The sequence below is a fragment of the Bos grunniens genome, chromosome 16, assembly GCF_055505025.1.
Source record: "Bos grunniens cultivar Pamir isolate PY7600 chromosome 16, Bosgru_T2T1.0, whole genome shotgun sequence".
NCBI classification, from domain to species: domain Eukaryota; kingdom Metazoa; phylum Chordata; class Mammalia; order Artiodactyla; family Bovidae; genus Bos; species Bos grunniens.
In genome coordinates this window covers 25,332,641-25,353,723 of record NC_141180.1, presented here as the reverse complement: position 1 = coordinate 25,353,723, position 21,083 = coordinate 25,332,641, and the positions used below count along the sequence as shown (strand labels likewise).

Here is a 21,083-nt window from a genome sequence, read left to right as displayed (position 1 = left end):
GGAAAACGAGTATGTCAAGGCTGTATATTGTCAGCCTGTTTATTTAACTTATATGCAGATTATATCATGGGAAACGCTGGACTGGAAGAAACACAAGCTGGAATCAAGATTGCTGGGAGAAATATCAATAACCTCAGATATGCAGATGACACCACCCTTATGGCAGAAAGTGAAGAGGAACTAAAAAGCCTCTTGATGAAAGTGAAAGTGGAGAGTGGAAAAGTTGGCTTAAAGTTCAACATTCAGAAAACGAGGATCATGGCATCCAGTCCCATCACTTCATGGGAAATAGATGGGGAAACAGTGGAAACAGTGTCAGACTTTATTTTTCTGGGCTCCAAAATCGCTGCAGATGGTGACTGCAGCCATGAAATTAAAAGACGCTTGCTCCTTGGAAGGAAAGTTATGACCAACCTAGATAGCATATTCAAAAGCAGAGACATTACTTTGCCAACAAAGGTCCGTCTAGTCAACGCTATGGTTTTTCCTGTGGTCATGTATGGATGTGAGAGTTGGACTGTGAAGAAGGCTGAGCACCGAAGAATTGATGCTTTTGAACTGTGGTGTTGGAGAAGACTCTTGAGAGTCCCTTGGACTGCCAGGAGGTCCAACCAGTCCATTCTCAAGGAGATCAGCCCTGGGATTTCTTTGGAAGGAATGATGCTAAAGCTGAAACTCCAGTACTTTGGCCACCTCATGTGAAGAGTTAACTCATTGGAAAAGACTCTGATTCTGGGAGGGATTGGGGGCAGGAGGAGAAGGGGACGACAGAGGATGAGATGGCTGGATGGTATCACTGACTCGACAGATGTGAGTCTGAGTGATAGACAAGGAGGCCTGGCGTGCTGCGATTCCTGGGGTCGCAAACAGTCGGACACGACTGAGCGACTGATCTGATCTGATCTGACTCTGCATGTAAGTTAAATAAGCAGGGTGACAGTATACAGCCTTGACGTACTCCTTTCCCGATTTGGAACCAGTCTGTTGTTCCATGTCCAGTTCTAACTGTTGCTTCCTGACCTGCATACAGGTTTCTCAAGAGGCAGGTCAGGTGATCTGTTATTCCTGTCTCTTTCAGAATTTTCCATAGTTTATTGTGATCCACACAAAGGCTTTGGCATAGTCAGTAAAGCAGAAATAGATGTTTTTCTGGAACTCTATTGCTTTTTCTATGATCCAGCACATGTTGGCAATTTGACCTCTGCTTTCTCTGACTTTCCTAAAACCAGCTTTAACATCTGGAAGTTCACGGTTCACGTATAACCATGTAGTACATGTAGTATATTTAACATGTAGTATATTTAATTACTTTGAATTACTTTTTTATTATTCATCATGGGACTCACAATTAAGCATACTTTGCATTTAATTTCATGAGATACGAGCTTAGCCCTTGGGACACTGTTGTTTTTAGTTAGTTTTATTTTACACTAAGAGTTTTATACTGAACTAAGAGTTCAGAAACTCACCTTGGCCTCAAATCATTTATGTTTTTCCTATTAAAAAGTATGTTGTTGCTGTTGTTGTTTAGTCACCCAGACGTGTCCGACTCTTTGCAACCCCATGGATCGCAGCATGCGAGGCCTCCCTGTCCCTCACCATCTCCCGAAGTTTGCCCGAGTTCATGTCCATTGCATCAGTGATGAGACTCAAATAATAAAATTACAAAAACGATCCTTTTATGAAACTGCTCCTGCCTCTCTGTGGTGCACCATTCTTTTGCTAATTTTAAATGCAGTTGGAGATTGAAGAATAAGCAGCTGGAAGGAAACCCATGTGTCATATAGTTTACTCAGGTGTAAGTCTCATCAGGAACAGTTAATAATCTTTCTACCTGACATATTTTTTTAAATCAACTCTTTTTTTTTTAATTCTTTCATTTTTTGTGGGGTTTGTGCTGAGTCTCGGAGAAGGCAATGGCACCCCACTCCAGTACTCTTGCCTGGAAAATCCCATGGACGGAGGGGCCTGGTAGGCTGCAGTCCATGGGGTGGCTAGGAGTCGGACACAACTGAGTGACTTCACTTTCACTTTTCACTTTCATGCATTGGAGAAGGAAATGGCAACCCACTCCAGTGTTCTTGCCTGGAGAATCCCAGGGACGGGGAGCCTGGTGGGCTGCCATCTATGGGGTCGCACAGAGTCGGATATGACTGAAGCGACTTAGCAGCAGTGCTAAGTCTCGTTGCTGTAAGGGCTTTTCTCTAGTTGCGGTGAGCGGGAGCTGCTCTCTAGTTATGGTGTGCAGGACATAACATTGTAACATTGTTATGTTACGACATAACATTGTTGTAGCCTCTTTTGTTATGGAGCATGGTCTCTAGAGCACAGGCTCAGTAATTGTGGCAGGTGGGCTCAGTTGCTCAGTGGCATGTGAGATCTTCCCAGACCATGGATCTAACCCTTGTATCCTGCATTGATAGGCAGACTTTTTACCACTGAGTCACCAAAGAAGCCTCTACTTGACGTATTTTATGGAGCATATTTGGCTATGGTGTTTTTCCAAATTAATTTATTTTTTAATTGAAGTCCACTGGAGAAATTTAAAGACTTGAAATGATTTTTTTTGTGTATGATTATAAAAGGGTTCAAGATCATTGTAAATGTTTCAAACAGTATAGAATAATAAAAGGAATACTTTCTCTTAATTCCATTACATAAATATTTTGGTGTTCATTCTTCCATATTTTTTCCCTATGCATGTCAAAAGCAGGTTTCAAAATAGTATGTGTTAAGGAGAGAGTGTGAGAGAGAGAATGTGTTTTTAAAATAATACCATATATGCTATTTTGAAACCTGCTTTTTTCACTTAGCAGCATAATTAAGGTTCTTTAATGGTGCCATGGCGTGTTAAATCGTGTAAGCTTTACCTCTTTTTACTCTGTTTTGCTTCAAGCCTGTCAGTATTGTCAGCTTAGGTTCTCTAACTCAGCAATATAAAAGTTTTCCCTTAAGAGGCTGAAAGAAAGCAGAATGGTCACAAATTTGATGGTTTATTATAGATATTAATGGGATGAGTTTACCTGAACTTTCAAGTTATGGAAATTGTTACAGTTTTTCTGAGATAGTTGGGTTATGAGAGTATGGGGAAAGCTTGAAACATATTTTCAAATGAAGGACATGCCAAAACTGAGGTCTGGGCTGCATTTGGAAGAGTGTAAAGATAGAGAAGTTGGTAAAGTAGGCAGGAGGCCAATTTCAGAAAGTAGACATATGGTTTCTATGACTTCACAGGTTCAGAACCTGAAGCCAAAACCTGGGATGTTAGACCAAACCACAGTACATCTTTAAAGTTTGAATGGTTACGTTAGGTAAGAGATTAAAGGTGAGCAGCAAATAAAAGTAGAGATAAAGTCTGAACAAAAAGGTGTGGAACATAGCTCCAGGTTCAAGCTAGGCATAGGCTGGGAACTACAATTCAGTTTTGGTTCAGTTGGGCAGGTTATCAGAGTCGCATACCTGCTACGTGATCACTGGCTTCATGACAATGTATTTGTCTTTGTTCAGGTTCTAAGCACCCTTCAGTTCAGTTCAGTTCAGTCGCTCAGTCGTGTCCGACTCTTTGCGACCCCATGAATCGCAGCACGCCAGGCCTCCCTGTCCATCACCAACTCCCGGAGTTCACTCAAACTCATATCCATTGAGTCGGTGAAGCCATCCAGCCATCTCATCCTCTGTCATCCATCCCCTTTTCCTCCTGCCCCCAATCCCTCCCAGCATCAGAGTCTTTTCCAATGAGTCAACTCTTCGCATGAGGTGGCCAAAGTACTGGAGTTTCAGCTTTAGCATCATTCTTTCCAAAGAACACTCAGGGCTGATCTGCTTTAGAATGGACTGGTTGGATCTTGCAGTCCAAGGGACTCTCAAGAGTCTTCTCCAACACCACAGTTCAAAAGCATCTTTTTTTCGGCACTCAGCCTTCTTCACAATCCAACTCTTACATCCATACATGACCACAGGAAAAACCATAGCCTTGACTAGAGGGACCTTTGTTGGCAAAGTAGTGTCTCTGCTTTTGAATATGCTATCTAGGTTGGTCATAACTTTCCTTCCAAGGAGTAAGCGTCTTTTAATTTCATGGCTGCAGTCACCATCTGCTGTGATTTTGGAGCCCAGAAAAATAAAGTCTGACACTGTTTCCACTGTTTCCCCATCTATTTCCTATGAAGTGATGGGACCAGATGCCATGATCTTCGTTTTCTCAATATTGAGCTTTTAAGCCACCTTTTTCACTCTTCTGTTTCACTTTCATCAAGAGGCTCTTTAGTTCCTCTTCACTTTCTGCCATAAGTGTGGTATCATCTGCATATCTGAGGTTATTGGGATTTCTCCCAGCAATCTTGATTCCAGCTTGTGCTTCATCCAGCCCAGCATTTCTCATGATGTACTCTGCATATAAGTTAAATAAGTAGGGTGACAATATACAGCCTTGACGTACCCCTTTTCCTATTTGGAACCAGTGTGTTGTTCCATGTCCAGTTCTAACTATTGCTTCCTGACCTGCATACAGGTTTCTCAAGAGGCAGATCAGGTGGTCTGGTATTCCCATCTCTTTCAGAATTGTCCACAGTGTATTGTGATCCATGGGTAAAGCTGCTAAGTCTGTGTGGCTCGGGAATTGAATAGGTCTTATGAGGTTTGTAGGAAAGGGCTAGGGTCTTCCTTTTGCAAGCACTTTGGATCAGGATTTAGAGGTATAGTCAAGGTGTTAATAGGTCTCTTTTCTGATCCACTCTCAGCATCCCTAGCCCCCAGTCCTTGCCGCACACACCGTACATTCATCTCAGGGGATTCAAATGGCTCTTTTTATGCCTTGAAATGCTGCCTGAGAATATACAGTTAACACATTCATTATTATGAGTAAGTTCTTCGAATGTTTAAAAAGTAAATGAGAGGAAGGAGGGTGGGATAACGTGGTTCACTAATAAGCAAGATGCAATCAAGAAAAAAAGTTGAAGACGTTACTAAACTTAAACACTACTAATATTATTTCATGCCGCTTCCTTCCATTTTCCTCCTGATTCAGTCTTACACTTTTTTTAAAAAAAAAATATAAACTCACTAATACATTTTCCATAACAGCAGCAGATCAGTAGTGGTGAAGGGAGTATGAATGGTTTATTTTCTTGTTTTCTCAGGCACAGTAATCTTGGTGCACGACCAAAGGGATTGTCCACTCTGGTGAAGAGTGGTGTTCCTGAAGCATTGAGAGCAGAGGTATGGCAATTATTAGCAGGCTGCCATGACAACCAAGCGATGCTGGATAGGTACCGACTTCTTATCACAAAGGTAGGAGCTCTTTTCATGTTACTCTCATGTGACAATATATTAAGTAAATCCTGTTTTCATAGCTCCAATAAGTCATAAATGCTTGAACTTTTTGAAAAGCTATACTGCATTGTTTGGTGACTTTGTCTGCCTTTTGTTCTGAACACTTGTTGAATAGTGATAAACAATGGACTGTAGTCATCTATGAACACTTAATGCCTTGGCTTTCATTTTTTTCCTTTTAGTGATTGTTATAACTATTTACTACGTTGGAATATACTTATATTTCAAATACTTTCAATTAATCTTTCTTACTGTGTGAGATTTATATACAGTTGTACACAGTATAATTGTACTCTAGTATAATTTTAAAGTCAAATTAACTTCAAATTATGACTGTTTGTGCTTATGTAACCTTACACGTAGATGATGTGGATAGTTGCCCAGATCCTTATCCTGTCAGGAGCCTCTGGTTCCAATGTAAATTACTCTGCTTATGTCCTAAAAACTGATTTTAAAACATGCGTAATCTTGGCTCCTAGGCTTTCTTCTTAGGTCTTACCTCCCAATTTCTTAATCTACTCTAAATCATGGATTTTAAAATAATGATAACTTTTTTTAAAAAAGAAAATCTCTATTCATAAAGGAATTTTTTTTGTTCAGTAAGACTTTATTCCTTAGGCTACATCAGCTTTTAAAATTCTTTAGCCCCTCTAATTCCTTCTCCCCTCCCTTACCTCTTTGCCTCCAATCCTTCCACAGATATTTTCTGAGTTCCTAGTATATTCAGTCACTGCTCAATTCATATATTAAACAACCCTTTATACCATTTGTAATTAGTATTTTCTGTAGTGGGATGTTCAGGATAATCCATTGATGTTGGGGGCAGAGATATCTAAAGTTCCATTTGCAATTTTAAATTTGCAAATATAAAATGATGTTAAGCTATGCTCATATTTGCTATGCTTTGGTACCTTACTAAGTCCTTGGGGCTAATGGCCACTTATCCCTTGTGGTTCAGGAGTGAGGTGGGGGAAGAAGGGACTTGCACACTTTGGAATGAAATAACAGTGGTGCCCACACTCATGTATTCACTTTTAGAATATTCAGTTTTCTTGCAGTTTGCATGCATTAGGTTAGGTGGATTTACAGGTTATCTAGTTCTAATCTTCATAGGATAGATGAATGGTTTACAAAGATTGATGTCACAGGATGCTACATATCAAGATACTAAAAAAGAGAAACACAGTACTCTTTTCCTTCAGTCAAAAACTAAAATTATAATAATGGATGACAAAGCAACTACTTTGGGAAATAAATTCATGTTATAGGAACGGATGTTTGAAATTTTTGGCAATTTGAACATCACTGTGATTTTTGTGATTGAAAACTGCATGTCTGTGTTATAAAAAAACTCTTACCATTTTCTTTCTTTGAAATCTGGAATCATAAATTTCAAGAACATTTAAATCTTATGCAAGTAGTTGCAGGAAATTTGAGACTGATTGTTAGAAATATAAAAATTCACTGCCTTCTGATTTATTAAGAACACTTTGAGAAAATGAGGAATCGCCTAGCTCTATTTCATCAAAATGGTTGATGGGTGGGACTGAAACAGGTGATGCGCCTCTGCTCTGTGTTAGTGTTTTCCAGATGTGATCATGATTAAAACCATGAATCAAAAACCTGATTTGGGAATGTTTTCAAACTGTCATTTCATAAATTGCTTGACAAACATATTAAAAGATAAGGAGTCATAGTGTATGATTCTGTCCATATGAAATGTTCAGAATCGATATGTCTATGGAGACAGAAAATAGACTACTGTTTGTCAGGGTATGGAGGAGGGGAGGAATTGGGAGTGACTGCTAACAGGTTTGAGGTTCCGTTTTGGGATGATGGAAATATTCTGGCATTAGATGTGATGGTTTCTCACCATTGTGAATATACTAAAAACTAGTGAATTGTACACTTTGGTGAATATTATGTCATATAAAGTTTATCTTCATAGAAAAGTTACAGAAAATAGAAAAATTAAATGACCCATATTTTATATTGAATAGTATTTTTGTAGTATTTTTGTTAAGCAAACATTTTTCATTTTAAAAAATCTTTTTTATAGTCTGTTTCTATGCTTTATAGTATTTTTATTAGTACAGTAGCACTTGTGAATAATAAACATAAATAATAAATATACATATATTGGAAGTTTATGCTCAGACATTTTTATTAATGATACCCATCTGAGCAAAAATGTCCAGAGACCATAACTCTTGGCATCAAATCACTTTTTCCTATGAGTAAGAAATTGTGTACTTTTAATGACTATTTATGGGGTAGTAGCTACTGTCATATTCCTTTCTTCGCTAAGAGGCTTTGTTAATTCATACCTTTTAAGATTTCAAACTTTGAGAGAAAAATGAAAATAGTCTGACACAATATTGTTTATAAACTCCAGACTATATAGTATATGTTTTTATGTGTGATAAAAGCTTTACTAAGCATATACTTATACACATATACTAAGCACCATGGTGGTTTTGAATATACAGTTTTCAGGAAGAAGATCCAAGAGACAGAATGACATAGATGTTTTCATTGAACAAAATATTCCCAGACTCCTTTCACTCTGGAATTCTGACAGTGGTTTTCTTTCTGCCTGAGAAGACTGGAGGGAGGAAAAAGCCATATTGTTTTTCTTTGACAGTAGTAGGCAGATGCCTGGCCTTTGCCACTTGTGAGATTTTCATCTGCTCTGGACATTCCCTTATGAATCTCCCGCCTTCATTCTGTGTTCCTTTTCCCTGCAGTTTCCTATCTTGATTAGCAGTGGCAACCTCCTGATTCTTTGGACTGTAGTTGTGGCAGACCTAAAAGCTAGCAGTGATGTTCCCAATCTTTTGGTCTTCCAGTGTTTAAGGACCTAAGTCCTTGCATTAATCCATTTTGAAATGTTTAACAGGTTCTGTGTCCCTGACTGAACTCTAATATATTTGGTCTGTGCTTGTCACCTTGTTGTCTCAAATGACTTCTCTGCATTGTATTGTGTCCAGTAAAGAGGAATGGAAAGACAAAACCATCCAAACTTAAGGTTAAAGGAGTAGTCCTCCATACTGCCAAGTTCTGCCCAAGATCTCTGAAATCAGCTGCAAGGTTGGGGATCCCCAGTGCCATTCTCACTTCATACTAGGTGGCTAGAAATTTTGGGGTCCTCATAGACTCCTGCAATTCATGGGGTTGCAAAGAGTTGGACACGACTGAGCTACTGAACTGAACTGAATAGACTCCCCCAGTCATGTAGCAAAGTGTTATACTTATGATTACAAGTTTTTTTTAAATAGCAAGAAGATATACATCAGATATAAATTAGAGTCAGCCAAAAGAAGAGATACGTTGGAAAGAATCTGCAACTGCAAGGGTTCCAAGGAAGCTTACATTGTCCTCAGGGGCACCTTAACTTCCCAGCATCAATCTGTAGTAGTATGCATCACCAACCCAGGCATTTCAGCAAGCTTTGGTGTCCAGAATTTTTATTGGGGTTTCTTTATATATATAGTTAGAGACTTCCCTGGTGGCTCAGATGGTAAAAGCATCTGCCTACAATGTGGGAGATCCGGGTTCAGTCCCTGGGTTGGGAAGATCCCCTGGAGAAGGAAATGGCAACCCACTCCAGTATTCTTGCCTGAAAAATCCCATGGACAGAGGAGCCTAGCAGGCTACAGTCCATGGGGTCACAAAGAGTCAGACACGACTGAGCGACTTCACTTGACTATATATATAGTTAATCTTTATATATATAGTTAATCACATACATGGGTGATTGATTGAATCATTGCCACCATTTGGTTGAACTAAGTCTTTAGTCTTCTCTCCACTGAGATTGGTTTGAAATCACCTGGCTCAACAACCCTATCCTCTAATTTCATGGTTGGTCTTTCTGGCTTGGCCAGCTCCCATGCTTAGTACTCTTCTTAGAATAAACTGTCTGTGGTTCTTCCATGAGTCACCTAAAATGTAAGCATAAATTGTAAGAGGTGATTGATGGGTCCTACCATGAATGACAAAGATGCCTCTGTCATTTGGGAAATTCCAAGTGTTTAAAGGTTACCTTCCATGAGCCTGAACTTTCCTTGAATCTAGAACTTGTTGGCATATCTGGACCAGGTGTGTCACCCTTATAAAGAGCTTTTCCTTAAACCCCCAAACAACAACTTCCACTTAATTTCCTTGACCAGGATTCTGTTACATGACTATCTCCGTGGAAAGCTGGGAAATGTTTTTTTAAAATGGTTTGTTGTGGCTCCTCTTCATCCACTGACATACGAGTTTATTAATAAGAAAGAGAGACTCGATACTAGGTAGACACCTGCCTTTCTCTGCAAGACCTGCCTATTGATAGTGACAGTGATTGAGCTTTGTTGTGGAATAATTTATAATGAACTAAGCTTAGTAGCTTATTTTAGGACAGCAAATGTTCACTAATTGCCATTTGAGATTGACTAATAATGTACAATTTAAAGATAGTATAATAAATATTTTCACCTTTGGTTTATAAATCAATGACCACATAAAATTTTTAATGTTATTAATATTTCTATCATTAACAGTGCCATTTATCAAAAGCATTTTAATATAAACAATGTAGAAATATGTGGCTCTGATCATGTGCCTTTATTCGGGCTCTCAAGTCATAACATTTCTGTGAGAGGAAGTACAGTGGTATATTTAACTTCATTGTCTTCCTTGCTTGATAGCCAAACATAATAAAAATAAGATGAATAATGACAGTATTGTTCTTTCTCTTTGCTTTTGGGTAGAAATCAGACAGCAAGTGCTTGTAGCCAAGAACATTAAGAATGCACTTTGGTGGTGAATGCATATGAGCTTAGGAGATGCTCAGGAGAAAGAACGTGAATACCTAGAGGATTTTCAGTAAGAAGTGCCTGCATATTTAGTCCAAAGCTGGTAGTATTTTCTTTTGGTCCCATTAATCTCTCCTCTCTTATTAAGGGAATGGCAAGAATTCAAGATCAGTTAATGAACTGGTTCAGCTTGAACAAATAAATTTGCTAAAATCACTCCCAAATATATCAGATAATATAAGGAAGAAGGAAAAGGTGATTGGGCTCTTAGGAGAAAAACTAGTCTGTTTATCATTTCATCCTTTGGTAGTAGTGTGCTGGTTCACTCTTTGAAAAAACAAATCACATTCTAAAGCATTCTTTTCAGGTGAGATGGCATATAGCCAACAGACTGAATCAGCCTGTCATCTGCTTTGTGTAATCATCAGTACAATACATTAAAGAATAGTATCCGTTGCTCACTCAAGCTTGTACTTCCTGTTTCATAGACATACTATTCCTACTCTTTATTACTTACTTTCTGTTCTTCATACATTGTAATACCTGACTAAGCCCTGAAATATGCTTGATTTTGTGACTCCATCATATTAGCATATCAACCTTTGCCTCGGGGGAGGGAGCTGTCATAGTGTGCTTTTAGTTGATAAAAGCACTTTGCAAGCCTTTTTGACTGATAGGAAAAAGACTTTAGGGACCACAGTTTTAAAAAGGATGGAAAACTCTAGACAGATTTAAGATGAACCAGGACAGGAGCTGCAGACTAACTGGTAACCTTAATCTGGAGCTGAGGACCAAACAGAACAAGCCAGATGAGCTGATCCATCTAAATCATGGAGAAATTATGTTAACTCCAGTGCCAGGATCAGGGAACTATTAGGTACAACTTGCCTTGGTGAAAGCTATAACTCCACTTTGGGAGGAAATGGTGCTCACTCTGGAGGGAGGATGAGATGGTTGGATGACATCACCAGCTCAATGGACATGGTCTGAGCGCACTCCAGGAGACAGCGAAGGAAGGGAAGCCTGGCGTGCTGCAGTCCATGGAGTCACAAAGTCAGACACGACAGTGACTGAACAACTGGAGGGAGACCATGGGTTCAGATTTCAAGCTCTGCTGGTTACTAGCTCGTGACCTTGGGCAAATTCCTTAATTATCCTTCATCTCATTTATAAAGTGGTCTTAATAATACATATTGTATAGAATTGGGAGGGTTGAATAAGATAATAAGGTAGTTTACATAAAGCTCTCAGAGCATGCCTAATTCATGGTAAGCACTCTCTAGTGATAGGCGATGAGAAAAATTATAGAACAGTGTATGTTTCAATGTTAAATGAGTAGCATGGAAAAGAAGGAAATATGGAGATTATTATGGGTTCGTGATATCTGTGCAGATTAAGGACATTGTTCTGAGCAATAAAGAGAAAGAAGGAAAATGAAATATGTGTAACACTTTTATGTACTTGTGCCACTGATTTCATCCTTTAATTTATTAAACATGCAGGTGTTTTCTCTGTGAAGAGTAACACTGGTATCTTATCTAGTAGAAATGCACAGTCCAGTGGGGGAGTCAGTCTGGAAGGCAGAGGAATGGTGATGACATGGTTAAGTTCTGTGACAGAGATATGAACAAGGTGATAGGGGAGCCCGGAGACTGGAGGAGCAAACTCTTTTGCCCAGGGGCCAAGAATAGGAGGGTGTGTTTAGGCTGAGGCAATGCCATACCCAAAGACACAGAGTTGTGAAAAGTTGTGCCATGGTCAGAGGCTGTAGGAAATTCGGTATGAGCCACAGGGCACTCTTCACTATCAGCTTTAGGTCAGCAAGGACTGCGAATGGATTTGCTCACTGCTGTAATCTTAATACTAGGACTGCCCTCTAGCAGATGCTAAAACATACTTGCTGAGAGAACCAGTGGAAAGTGTGATGGGTATTATGTCTAGTGCTTTCATATGCCCTTTCCAGGTAAACCTGACAACTTCAATGATGGCACTCCCATTTTTACCATCGATGAGATGTGAGGTTCAGAGAGTTTGAGAGACCCACAGTTACTAAACAGCAGAGTTAGTATGTGAATCCATACAGTAGAGAACTCTAAAATAGATGTGAAAGGGATAGGGCATTCTTATGTTTTGTCTTTTAAAGATGCTTTGGAAGGGAAAACTCTTTGTATTTTCCCCATCATTAATCATTAAGGGTAATAAAAGGTTAGAGAAATACAAGCAGTATTATCCCCTTTTCTCTACTTTATGCTAATCATTGTATGGAAATGAGATTTTAGTTTATTTGAGGAATTCTGTTTATAGCAAAAAACATGTATAAACTTTCCACATGATAGAAAATTTCTAACAGTACTTTATAGAATCAGTAATAGAAAAGCTGAAATCACCTAACTTCAAGCCGTCCCTCTTCAAGTGGGTATTCACACATCTCTCCTAAAGTCGACGTGATGCTTCAATCACTGTGTGCTGCTACAGGGTTTCTGCCAGAGGCTGAGGACGCCGACACTGTTGATGGATCAGTGGCAGACTTGTACCACATACTTCTGAAAGTATAATTTCTTTATTGCTTATCATTGAGATTTCTTGTTATTTCTGTTAGCATTCTTCATGATATTGAGGTGATCTGAAAGGGCAGTGGAAGGATTGTAACCTTGCTGCTCCTTATAGAAACAAAAAGAATTTAGAGCTTCAAAGATTAGGATCAAATCTTTTTAAAAAGAATATTTAATTTTGGTTACAGCGGATCTTTGTTGCTGGGTGCAGCTTTCTCTGGTTGTGGTGAGCTGGGGCTACTCTTCGTTGTGGTGCACGGGCTTCTCGCTGTGGTGGCTCCTCTGGTGGCGGAGCTCAGGCTCTAGGTGTGTAGGCTTTGGTACTTGCAGCTCACAGGCTCAGTCGTTGTGGTGCATGGGCTTAGTTGCTGCACAGTAGTGGGATCTTCCCAGACCAGGGATTGAACCTGTGTCCCCTGCATTGGCAGGCAGATTCTTGTCCATTGTACCACCAGGGAAGTCCAGAATTAAATCTTAATTGCTGGCTTTAGGAGCCCTTGAGTATGACAGGGTAAGAGTATAAGAAAATGACAACATTTTCACACATTATGAGCCATTTGACATAGGGAAGATTGTGTGTGTTTTAGGGCAATCTGCATTTTATGTAGCTTTACAGAAATGTATAATTTTTGTAATTACATGGCATGTGTGGTATAGTTTATCAAATCTGATTACTGCTTATATAACATAACAAGTATTGGACTGTAATTCTCTCCTTTTTTGTAGAAGTGATCTAATCGATAACATTCATTCTTTATATTTTGTTAAAAATAAGCTTTTAATTGATAAGCCTTCAGAAGTAATGTTATCATAAGCCATTTCCTTCTCTCACTTAAATTTTCTTTTTTCCAAATGAATCTTTTCTTTAAGAAGTGTTTGTATACATATGTGCACACACACAATTTCTTTTAAAGGATTTAAATTCTAGTGCTAGATTGACCTGAATGTGAGTCTCACCCCTGCCATGTATTAACTTGTGATCTTGAGAAGTTATCTCAACTTTCTAAGCCTCAGCTTCATCATTTGTAAAGCACAGATAATAGTAGTACCTACTAGAATTGTTGTGGGAATTAAGTAAAATGATAAAGTGCTTGGCGTATAGTGTGTATTTAAGATATGAATGTATGATATTAGTAATAATGGATATTTGTATCAGCGTATACCACTACTTTCAGAGAAGGCAATGGCACCCCACTCCAGTACTCTTGCTTGGAAAATCCCATGGACAGAGGAGCCTGTTAGGCGGCAATCCATGAGGTCGCTAAGAGTCGGACACGACTGAGCGACTTCACTTTCACTTTTCACTTTCGTGCACTGGAGAAGGAAATGGCAACCCACTCCAGTGTTCTTGCCTGGAGAATCCCAGGGACGGGGGAGCCTGGTGGGCTGCCGTCTCTGGGGTCGCACAGAGTCAGACACGACTGAAGTGACTTAGCATAGCATAGTATACTGCTACTTTAGTGTTAGTCAACTTCCAGTCACATAGTTTTCATGAGAGCATATGATGTGAACAGTAGCTGATAGAATTAAGCATTAATCTTTTTAGAAGTATGAAAAAATCAGATTTGTCTTTTTTTTTTTTCCTTCTGGCTAGTGAATATCATGGAATGTTTGAATCCTTAAACTTGGCTTTATAATGATTATATGAATTATTATTTAGTCATCATGCGTATTCAAGTATATAATAAAGTTAAATGATACTCTCTAAAAATCACTCCTAATGGCTATATGATGTAATCAAGACTGAAGGCAGATAAAGTGTCATTCACTTATTAATTCACTCATTCAGTAACTCATTATTGAGCATCTTTTATGGGCCAGACCCTGTGCAGTTCTAAACCTGTGTAGACAAAAGGGGCTCACAGCTTTGAGGAGCATGGCCTAGGGAAAGCCAGACCTATATGCAGATAGATCAAATATATGATGATACAGGTTATAACAGGTATTTTAACCAAGTGTGTGGAATATGAAAGAGGTAGTGGCAGCTCTGCTTGGGTGAGTCAGGGAAGACTTCATGGGGAAGTTGATGCCTGAGATGGGAATTTAATATGTCTGAGTGGGATAGGGGAGGGAGTAGTTTACATGATGATTCAGGTGCCCTTTGGTGACTTAGCTTGGATTATCCTGGAAGCCTTAGGAAGTGAAGTCAGTGTGCTCCTTCCTTCCCTCACTTCCACCACAGTTGGCTAACTACATCCACTACTTATGGGTCAGTGTTTGTTCCCTGGTAAAATGAAAAGAACATAATACAAGTCTATTCTTCTTAGAATAAGTATGTGAAGTGAAAAACCTTAGAAAATATGTCATATCAAAATGGATATTTATATTTAATTAATGTACCTAGAGTTGATGTAATCATCATAATTGGTTGATGTACCTAGAGTTGAAGTAATAGAATTCGAACAAGTAATTTTACAGTATCTATTCGGTAAATGAGTACCTACTGTGTGTCAGGTACTGTGCTAGGATGGTAATGCACATTCATTTTTAAAATCAGTGAACTGAAAAATACCACACGCTAAGTACAAAACAGTAAAACTTGCAAAGAAGAAGTCTAATTTGACATAGTACAGAGAGCATATGCTTAAACCTCTATCAGCGAGTAAAAAGGGCAAAGTTGTAAGTAGTTGGTAGTTCGGTAGTTGCTGCCAAAAAATATTTTTTGGAATATAAATAAAAAACAACAGTAAGAGTGGCCTGTTTTAAGATTCTGCACGTTCTCTGCTTTCTTGAGCATTGTATGGACAGATGAAGCTTCACTGTATTTATTCTTGTCAGGTTATTGGTGCTGCTCAGAGTAAAGCCTGTCTTCTCTCTGTTCTCCAGTGTATTATTGTAGCAGATGGCTTTTAATAAAACATGTAGCTAAAGAAAAAAATTTACCCTATTTTAGTGGACTGTACTGTAATTATAATTACTGGACAGTCTCAAGAGGGAATGTTTAAATTGTTTTTTTTAATGATCAAATGAAATTTAGTGAATATTTGAAAAGTGAAATTAGGAATCAGTTACATTTTATTTTCAGTTTCCCCAACTAAAGTAAACTTTGTATGTCATTTAACCAGGTAGATATTTGCTTTTTCTTTACATGGCTTAATTTTTAAAAATTCAATGCTGCATGTTAGTCAAATAACATTCAACACTAGTTTCATTGAGAGGCAGGGCATTGCTTAATTACATAGCTGTTCTGTTGTCTGTCATCACCTTGTCTGTTTGTAGGAAATGAGCTTTTTGATAGAATGGGGTTACTCCTGCTGAGTCTGTACCATTGGTATTATAAAAGTCACAGACGCTTGTATGGGTATATTACTGATATTGCCATAAAATTTATACAAACTTCTCCAGAAAATTTATAATTCTTTAAAATTTATTAACCAAAAAAATAAGGGGAGCAAGGACACTAAAGAATACCCACTGTGTTGTAATGAAATGACTTGAACATGTACATACTGGAAGGTCTATATTAAAGGAAACTTAAGAATTATTGAGATTCTTTAAGAAAATGTGCCTTTTATTTTCTTTTGCATAATAAGGGCGATGGTTTCTTAATACATAATTATACCTTTGCTTGTTATTTATGGGATAAATTTTATTAAATTTTCTTTGTTCTCATTACCTGAGATCTTTAATTTTCTATCGTATCAACATGGACAACCACATGTATAAAAACTATGATGATATGTGTGAATCTGAGACGTCAGAATTTTCTCCCAGCATCGATCGATGTTTCTATAAAAAGTTAAAAATATATTCTTAATTGTTTTCATGTACTTAAGTGATAATGTTCTACTTCTAGTACTAAGTATTGTTTTTGTTATTCTTTAAACATAGTAAATAGTTTTGAGGTAAATTAAAGGAAAAGATGATTTTCTAATGAATTAGAGTAGGAGAGAAGGCGATGGCACCCCACTCCAGTACTCTTGCCTAGAAAATCCCATGGACAGAGGAGCCCGGTAGGCTGCAGTCCATGGGGTCACTAGGAGTCAGACACGACTGAGTGACTTCACTTTCACTTTTCACTTTCATACATTGGAGAAGGAAATGGCAACCCACTCCAGTGTTCTTGCCTGGAGAATCCCAGGGACAGGGGAGCCTGGTGGGCTGCCGTCTATGGGGTTGCACAGAGTCGGACATGACTGAAGTGACTTAGCAGCAGCAGCAGCAGCATACTGTTTTGAGAGAAGACTTTTGGGCTATTGCTGAGCATGGATTCAGTGGCATAAAAGCTATATTTATAGCTATAGAATTAAGGATAAGAGGAAGGCACTAATATTTTTCTTAAATCTCATAATTTTCAAGAGGGTGAGGTTATAATGTGATTCCTGGGTCCCAGTTTTATAATAACTGTGTTGGACTTCGGAGAAGGCAATGGCACCCCACTCCAGTACTCTTGCCTGAAAAATCCCATGGATGGAGGAGCCTGGTAGGCTCCAGTCCATGGGGTCGCTAAGAGTCGGGCACGACTGAGAGACTTCACTTTCACTTTTCACTTTCATGCATTGGAGAAGGAAATGGCAACCCACTCCAGTGTTCTTGCCTGGAGAATCCCAGGGACAGGGGAGCCTGGTGGGCTGCCCTCTATGGGGTCGCACAGAGTTGGACACGACTGAGGCGACTTAGCAGCAGCAGCAGCAGTGTTGGACTTACCTGCATATATTTCTAGAGCATATTTATATTTTATTGGATAATATAGTGTAATAAGGTTTCTCCAGGGTTTTTCTTTGGCTTTGATTTACTTTTCCATTCAAATTTGTGCTTAGATAAGTTTACTTCCCTGGTGACTCAGACTGTAAAGAATCCTCCTGCAGTGAGGGAGGCCTAGGTTTGATCCCTGGGTTAGGAAAATCCCTGGAGGAGGGCATGGCAACCCACTCCAGTATTCTTGTCTGGAGAATCCCCATGGACAGAGGAGTCTAGTGGGCTATGGGTTGCAAAGAGTCCTGGGGTTGCATGGGGTTGTAAAGAGTCGGACACGATTGAGTGACTAAGCACAGCACATGTTTACTATTAATTAGTGCCAAGGTTAAAAAAAAAAATGAAAGTGGATATCCATGAGGCAGGCACAAAGATCCCCCCTCCTCCAGCGTATTATTTATTTCTGCTTGTATTTTAGTGACAGTTTTATTTGCAACTTCTTGCTTGATTACTTCATGACCTTCTCAGCATCTTCTCTTTCTATGTCTCTTTATACTTTATATTTCTTTGTCTCTCCATCATATATTTCATTCTTTTTTATTACCTGCCTCCCTTTCTTAACTATCATAATGTAGTTCTGAAAAGTGGGATTTTTAAAAATTTGTTGTTTTTTATTTGCTGGGTTTCATGTTACCAGTGAATTTCTCAGATTAGGCTGCTTTTTACTTGAATGGCTTTTAGTTGATTTTTAAACTAACTGGACAGTAGATTGTGTCATCATACAGAAGCTGTCATTTTGTTGTTCTCTGTATTCCCAGAGCCTGGCATTAGTTCTTACTAAATATTTGTTGAATATCTATATGAATTAAATTCTTTAGGTTAGTACTTCATGATTTGAATTAAAAAAGTAGGAGTTAATGGCTGTGACATTGTATGTAAGGAATTGGATTAGAAATTATGACTGTTGGGTTTTTTTAAATAGAACATTTCAAGTTATAGATCAGAGCTGATTAATTGAAGCCTCACTTTTTTCGTCACATTTAATGAGTAGCTTTTAGGGACCAGACACAAGACTAGTCCTTGAAAAGTTGTCTTTTTAATTTATTCTTTCTTGTTATCATTACTTCTTTCCAGATTATGTAGTCTATATGTAATTTCTGATATGCATACAAAGATCTGAACATTTGACATGGACTATGTCTCTTACTGCAGACTCAATCGTAGTTTCTATTTCCTTTTTTCATCAAATAGGAAAAAAATAAACAAAGGGAAAAAACCCAGAAGAACCACTGAGTAAATTTAAGCTTATCATAGCCTTAGAAAAATTCAGTTTCTTTGTGAAATTTCTTGAACTGTTTCAAGAAAATACTAGGTAAATGCCATGTTGGGGATACTCTTGATGCTGCAAAATTTTTTCAGATTTAAAGCTGTAATGTACAGACTGGCTTTTGTCTTAATATATTCATTTCATAGAGTGTTTCAAACTAAATATTGTAATTAATTCAATATGTTGCAATTTTGAAAGAATAGTTATACCATAACAATTAAATATGATTCTTATTTGTTTCCTTTTTTCTTTATGTTAAATCTTTATTTTTTCTAGTATCACAATTTATCAATTATACTTCTATTAAGCACACAAAAGACTTTAATTTTTTACATACAAACTTTTTTTATCCCTATGAATGGCGAAGAAGAGTGAAAAGTGAAAGTGAAAGTCGCTCAATTGTGTCTACTCTTGCCGCCCCATGTACTATACTGTAGTAGGTAGCCTTTTCCTTCTCCAGGGCATGTAGGTGAAAGTTGCTCAGAACTTTAAAATTTTTGGATTGGAATATTATAGGTATGCACATTTTCTTCTACAAGAGAGAGCTTTACTTGTTACTACTGTCAGAATAATTCAATCACTTCTACCCTTTAAGAGGATGATCTCTGACATGTTTAAAAAAGCTGCTTAATCTTTTAATAGATGACTAATTTTTTGAAGACAGCATCACGAAACTTTTACCTTGACACCTGTAAAAATGATGTGAAAAGGAGCAATTTCATTGAACTCTTGAACCTTCAGTCCGTGTTTGAAAAAGTATAATTAGTAATTTTTAATTGAATGCTTGTTAATTTTTTTACCCTCTTTCTAGTTGGTACTTAGGTACACTAAGTAAGGTTCTGTCTTTTCATACAAATTATTTAATCAAAGTCTCTGAGGCTCTCTTGCTTTACTTTCTAGGGACCTCAAATCTTTACTTTTGTTGTTCACTTGTTAAGTCACGTCCGACTCTTTGCGACCCCATGGACTGCAGCACACCAGGCTTCCTGGTCCTTCACTATCTCCTGGAGTCTGCTCAAACTCGTCCTTTGAGTCAGTGATGCTATCCAACCATCCCATCCTCTGTTGCCCCCTTCTCTTCTTGCCCTCAGTCTTTCCCAGCATCAGGGTCTTTTCCAATGAATCAGTTTTTCGCATCAGGTGGCCAAAATATTGGAGCTTCTACTTCAGCATCAGTCCATCCAATGAATATTCAGGATTGATTTCCTTTAGGATTGACCGGTTGGATCTCCTTGCAGTCCAAGAGACCCTCAAGAGTCTTCTCCAACCCCACAGCAAAAGCATCAATTCTTCGGCACTCAGCCTTCTTTTTGGTCCAAGAATCATCCATACATGATTACTGGAAAAACCACAGCTTTGACTAGAAGGACCTTTGTCAGTGATGTCTCTGTTTTTTAATACACTGTCTAGATTTGTCATAGCTTTTCTTCCAAGGAGCAAGTGATTTTTAATTTCGTGACTACAGTCATTGTCCACAGTGATTTTGGAGCCCAAATAAATAAAATCTATCACTATTTCCACTTTTTTCCCATCTATTTGTCATGAAGTGATGAGACCAGATGCCTTGATTTTCATTTTTTGAGTGTTAAGACAGCTTTTTCACTGTCCTCTTTCACATTCATCAAGAGGCTCTTTAGTTCCTCTTAGCTTTCTGCCATTAAAGTATTATCTGCATATCTGAGGTTGTTGATATTTGTCCTGGCAATCTTGATCCTAGATTGTGAACCATGCAGCCCAGCATTTTGCATGATGTACTCTCCATATAAATTAAATAAGCAGGGTGACAGTTATACCACCTTGATGTACACCTTTCCCAATTTTGAACCAGTCGGTTGTTCTCTGTCCAGTTCTAACTGTTGCTGCTTGTCTTGCTTACAGGTTTCTTAGGAGACAGGTAAGGTGGTCTGGTATTCCCATCTCATTCTAGGCCCCACATCAGACTTCCCAACCTGGAGATCTGACAGAGGAACTGGGAATACCCAGGGAATCTAACTTTGAAGGACAGCGGGATTTGATTTCAGAACTTCCACAGGACTGAGGGAAACAGAGATTCTTAGAGGGCACAGATAAAATCTTGTGTGTACCAGGACCCAGAGGAAAGGAGCAGTCACCTCACAAGAGACTGAGCTAGACCTGCCTGTGAGTGTTTGAGGATCTCCTGCGGAGGTCTGGGTCAGCTGTGGCCTGCTGAAGGGACACAGGCAATGGCAGCAGCAGTCCTGTGAGGTGGATGTTGGCATAAGTCCTTTTTGGAGGTTGCCAGTAGCCCTATAATTGAGCCTGCAGACTCTAGGACTAAGCAACTAACAGGCCAAACAACTAACAGGGAGGGAGCATAGCCCCACCCATCAGCAGACAGTTGGATTAAAGATTTACTGAGCATAACTCAGTCCTCCAGAGCAAAACCCAGTTTTCCTCAGTGTGTCCCTCCTATCAGGA

General features: G+C 38.7%; 1 protein-coding gene across 5 annotated transcripts in view; it reads left to right on the top strand.

Moving 5' to 3' along the window:
* Nucleotides 1-21,083, top strand: part of RABGAP1L (RAB GTPase activating protein 1 like) — a 744,918-nt gene that overhangs the window by 217,406 nt on the left and 506,429 nt on the right. For all 5 annotated transcript variants that reach the window (XM_086343675.1, XM_086343676.1, XM_086343677.1 and 2 more), the window contains exon 13: nucleotides 5,139-5,289. In XM_086343675.1, the coding sequence (XP_086199801.1) occupies nucleotides 5,139-5,289 (151 nt within the window). The remainder of the gene's footprint in view (nucleotides 1-5,138; nucleotides 5,290-21,083) is intronic.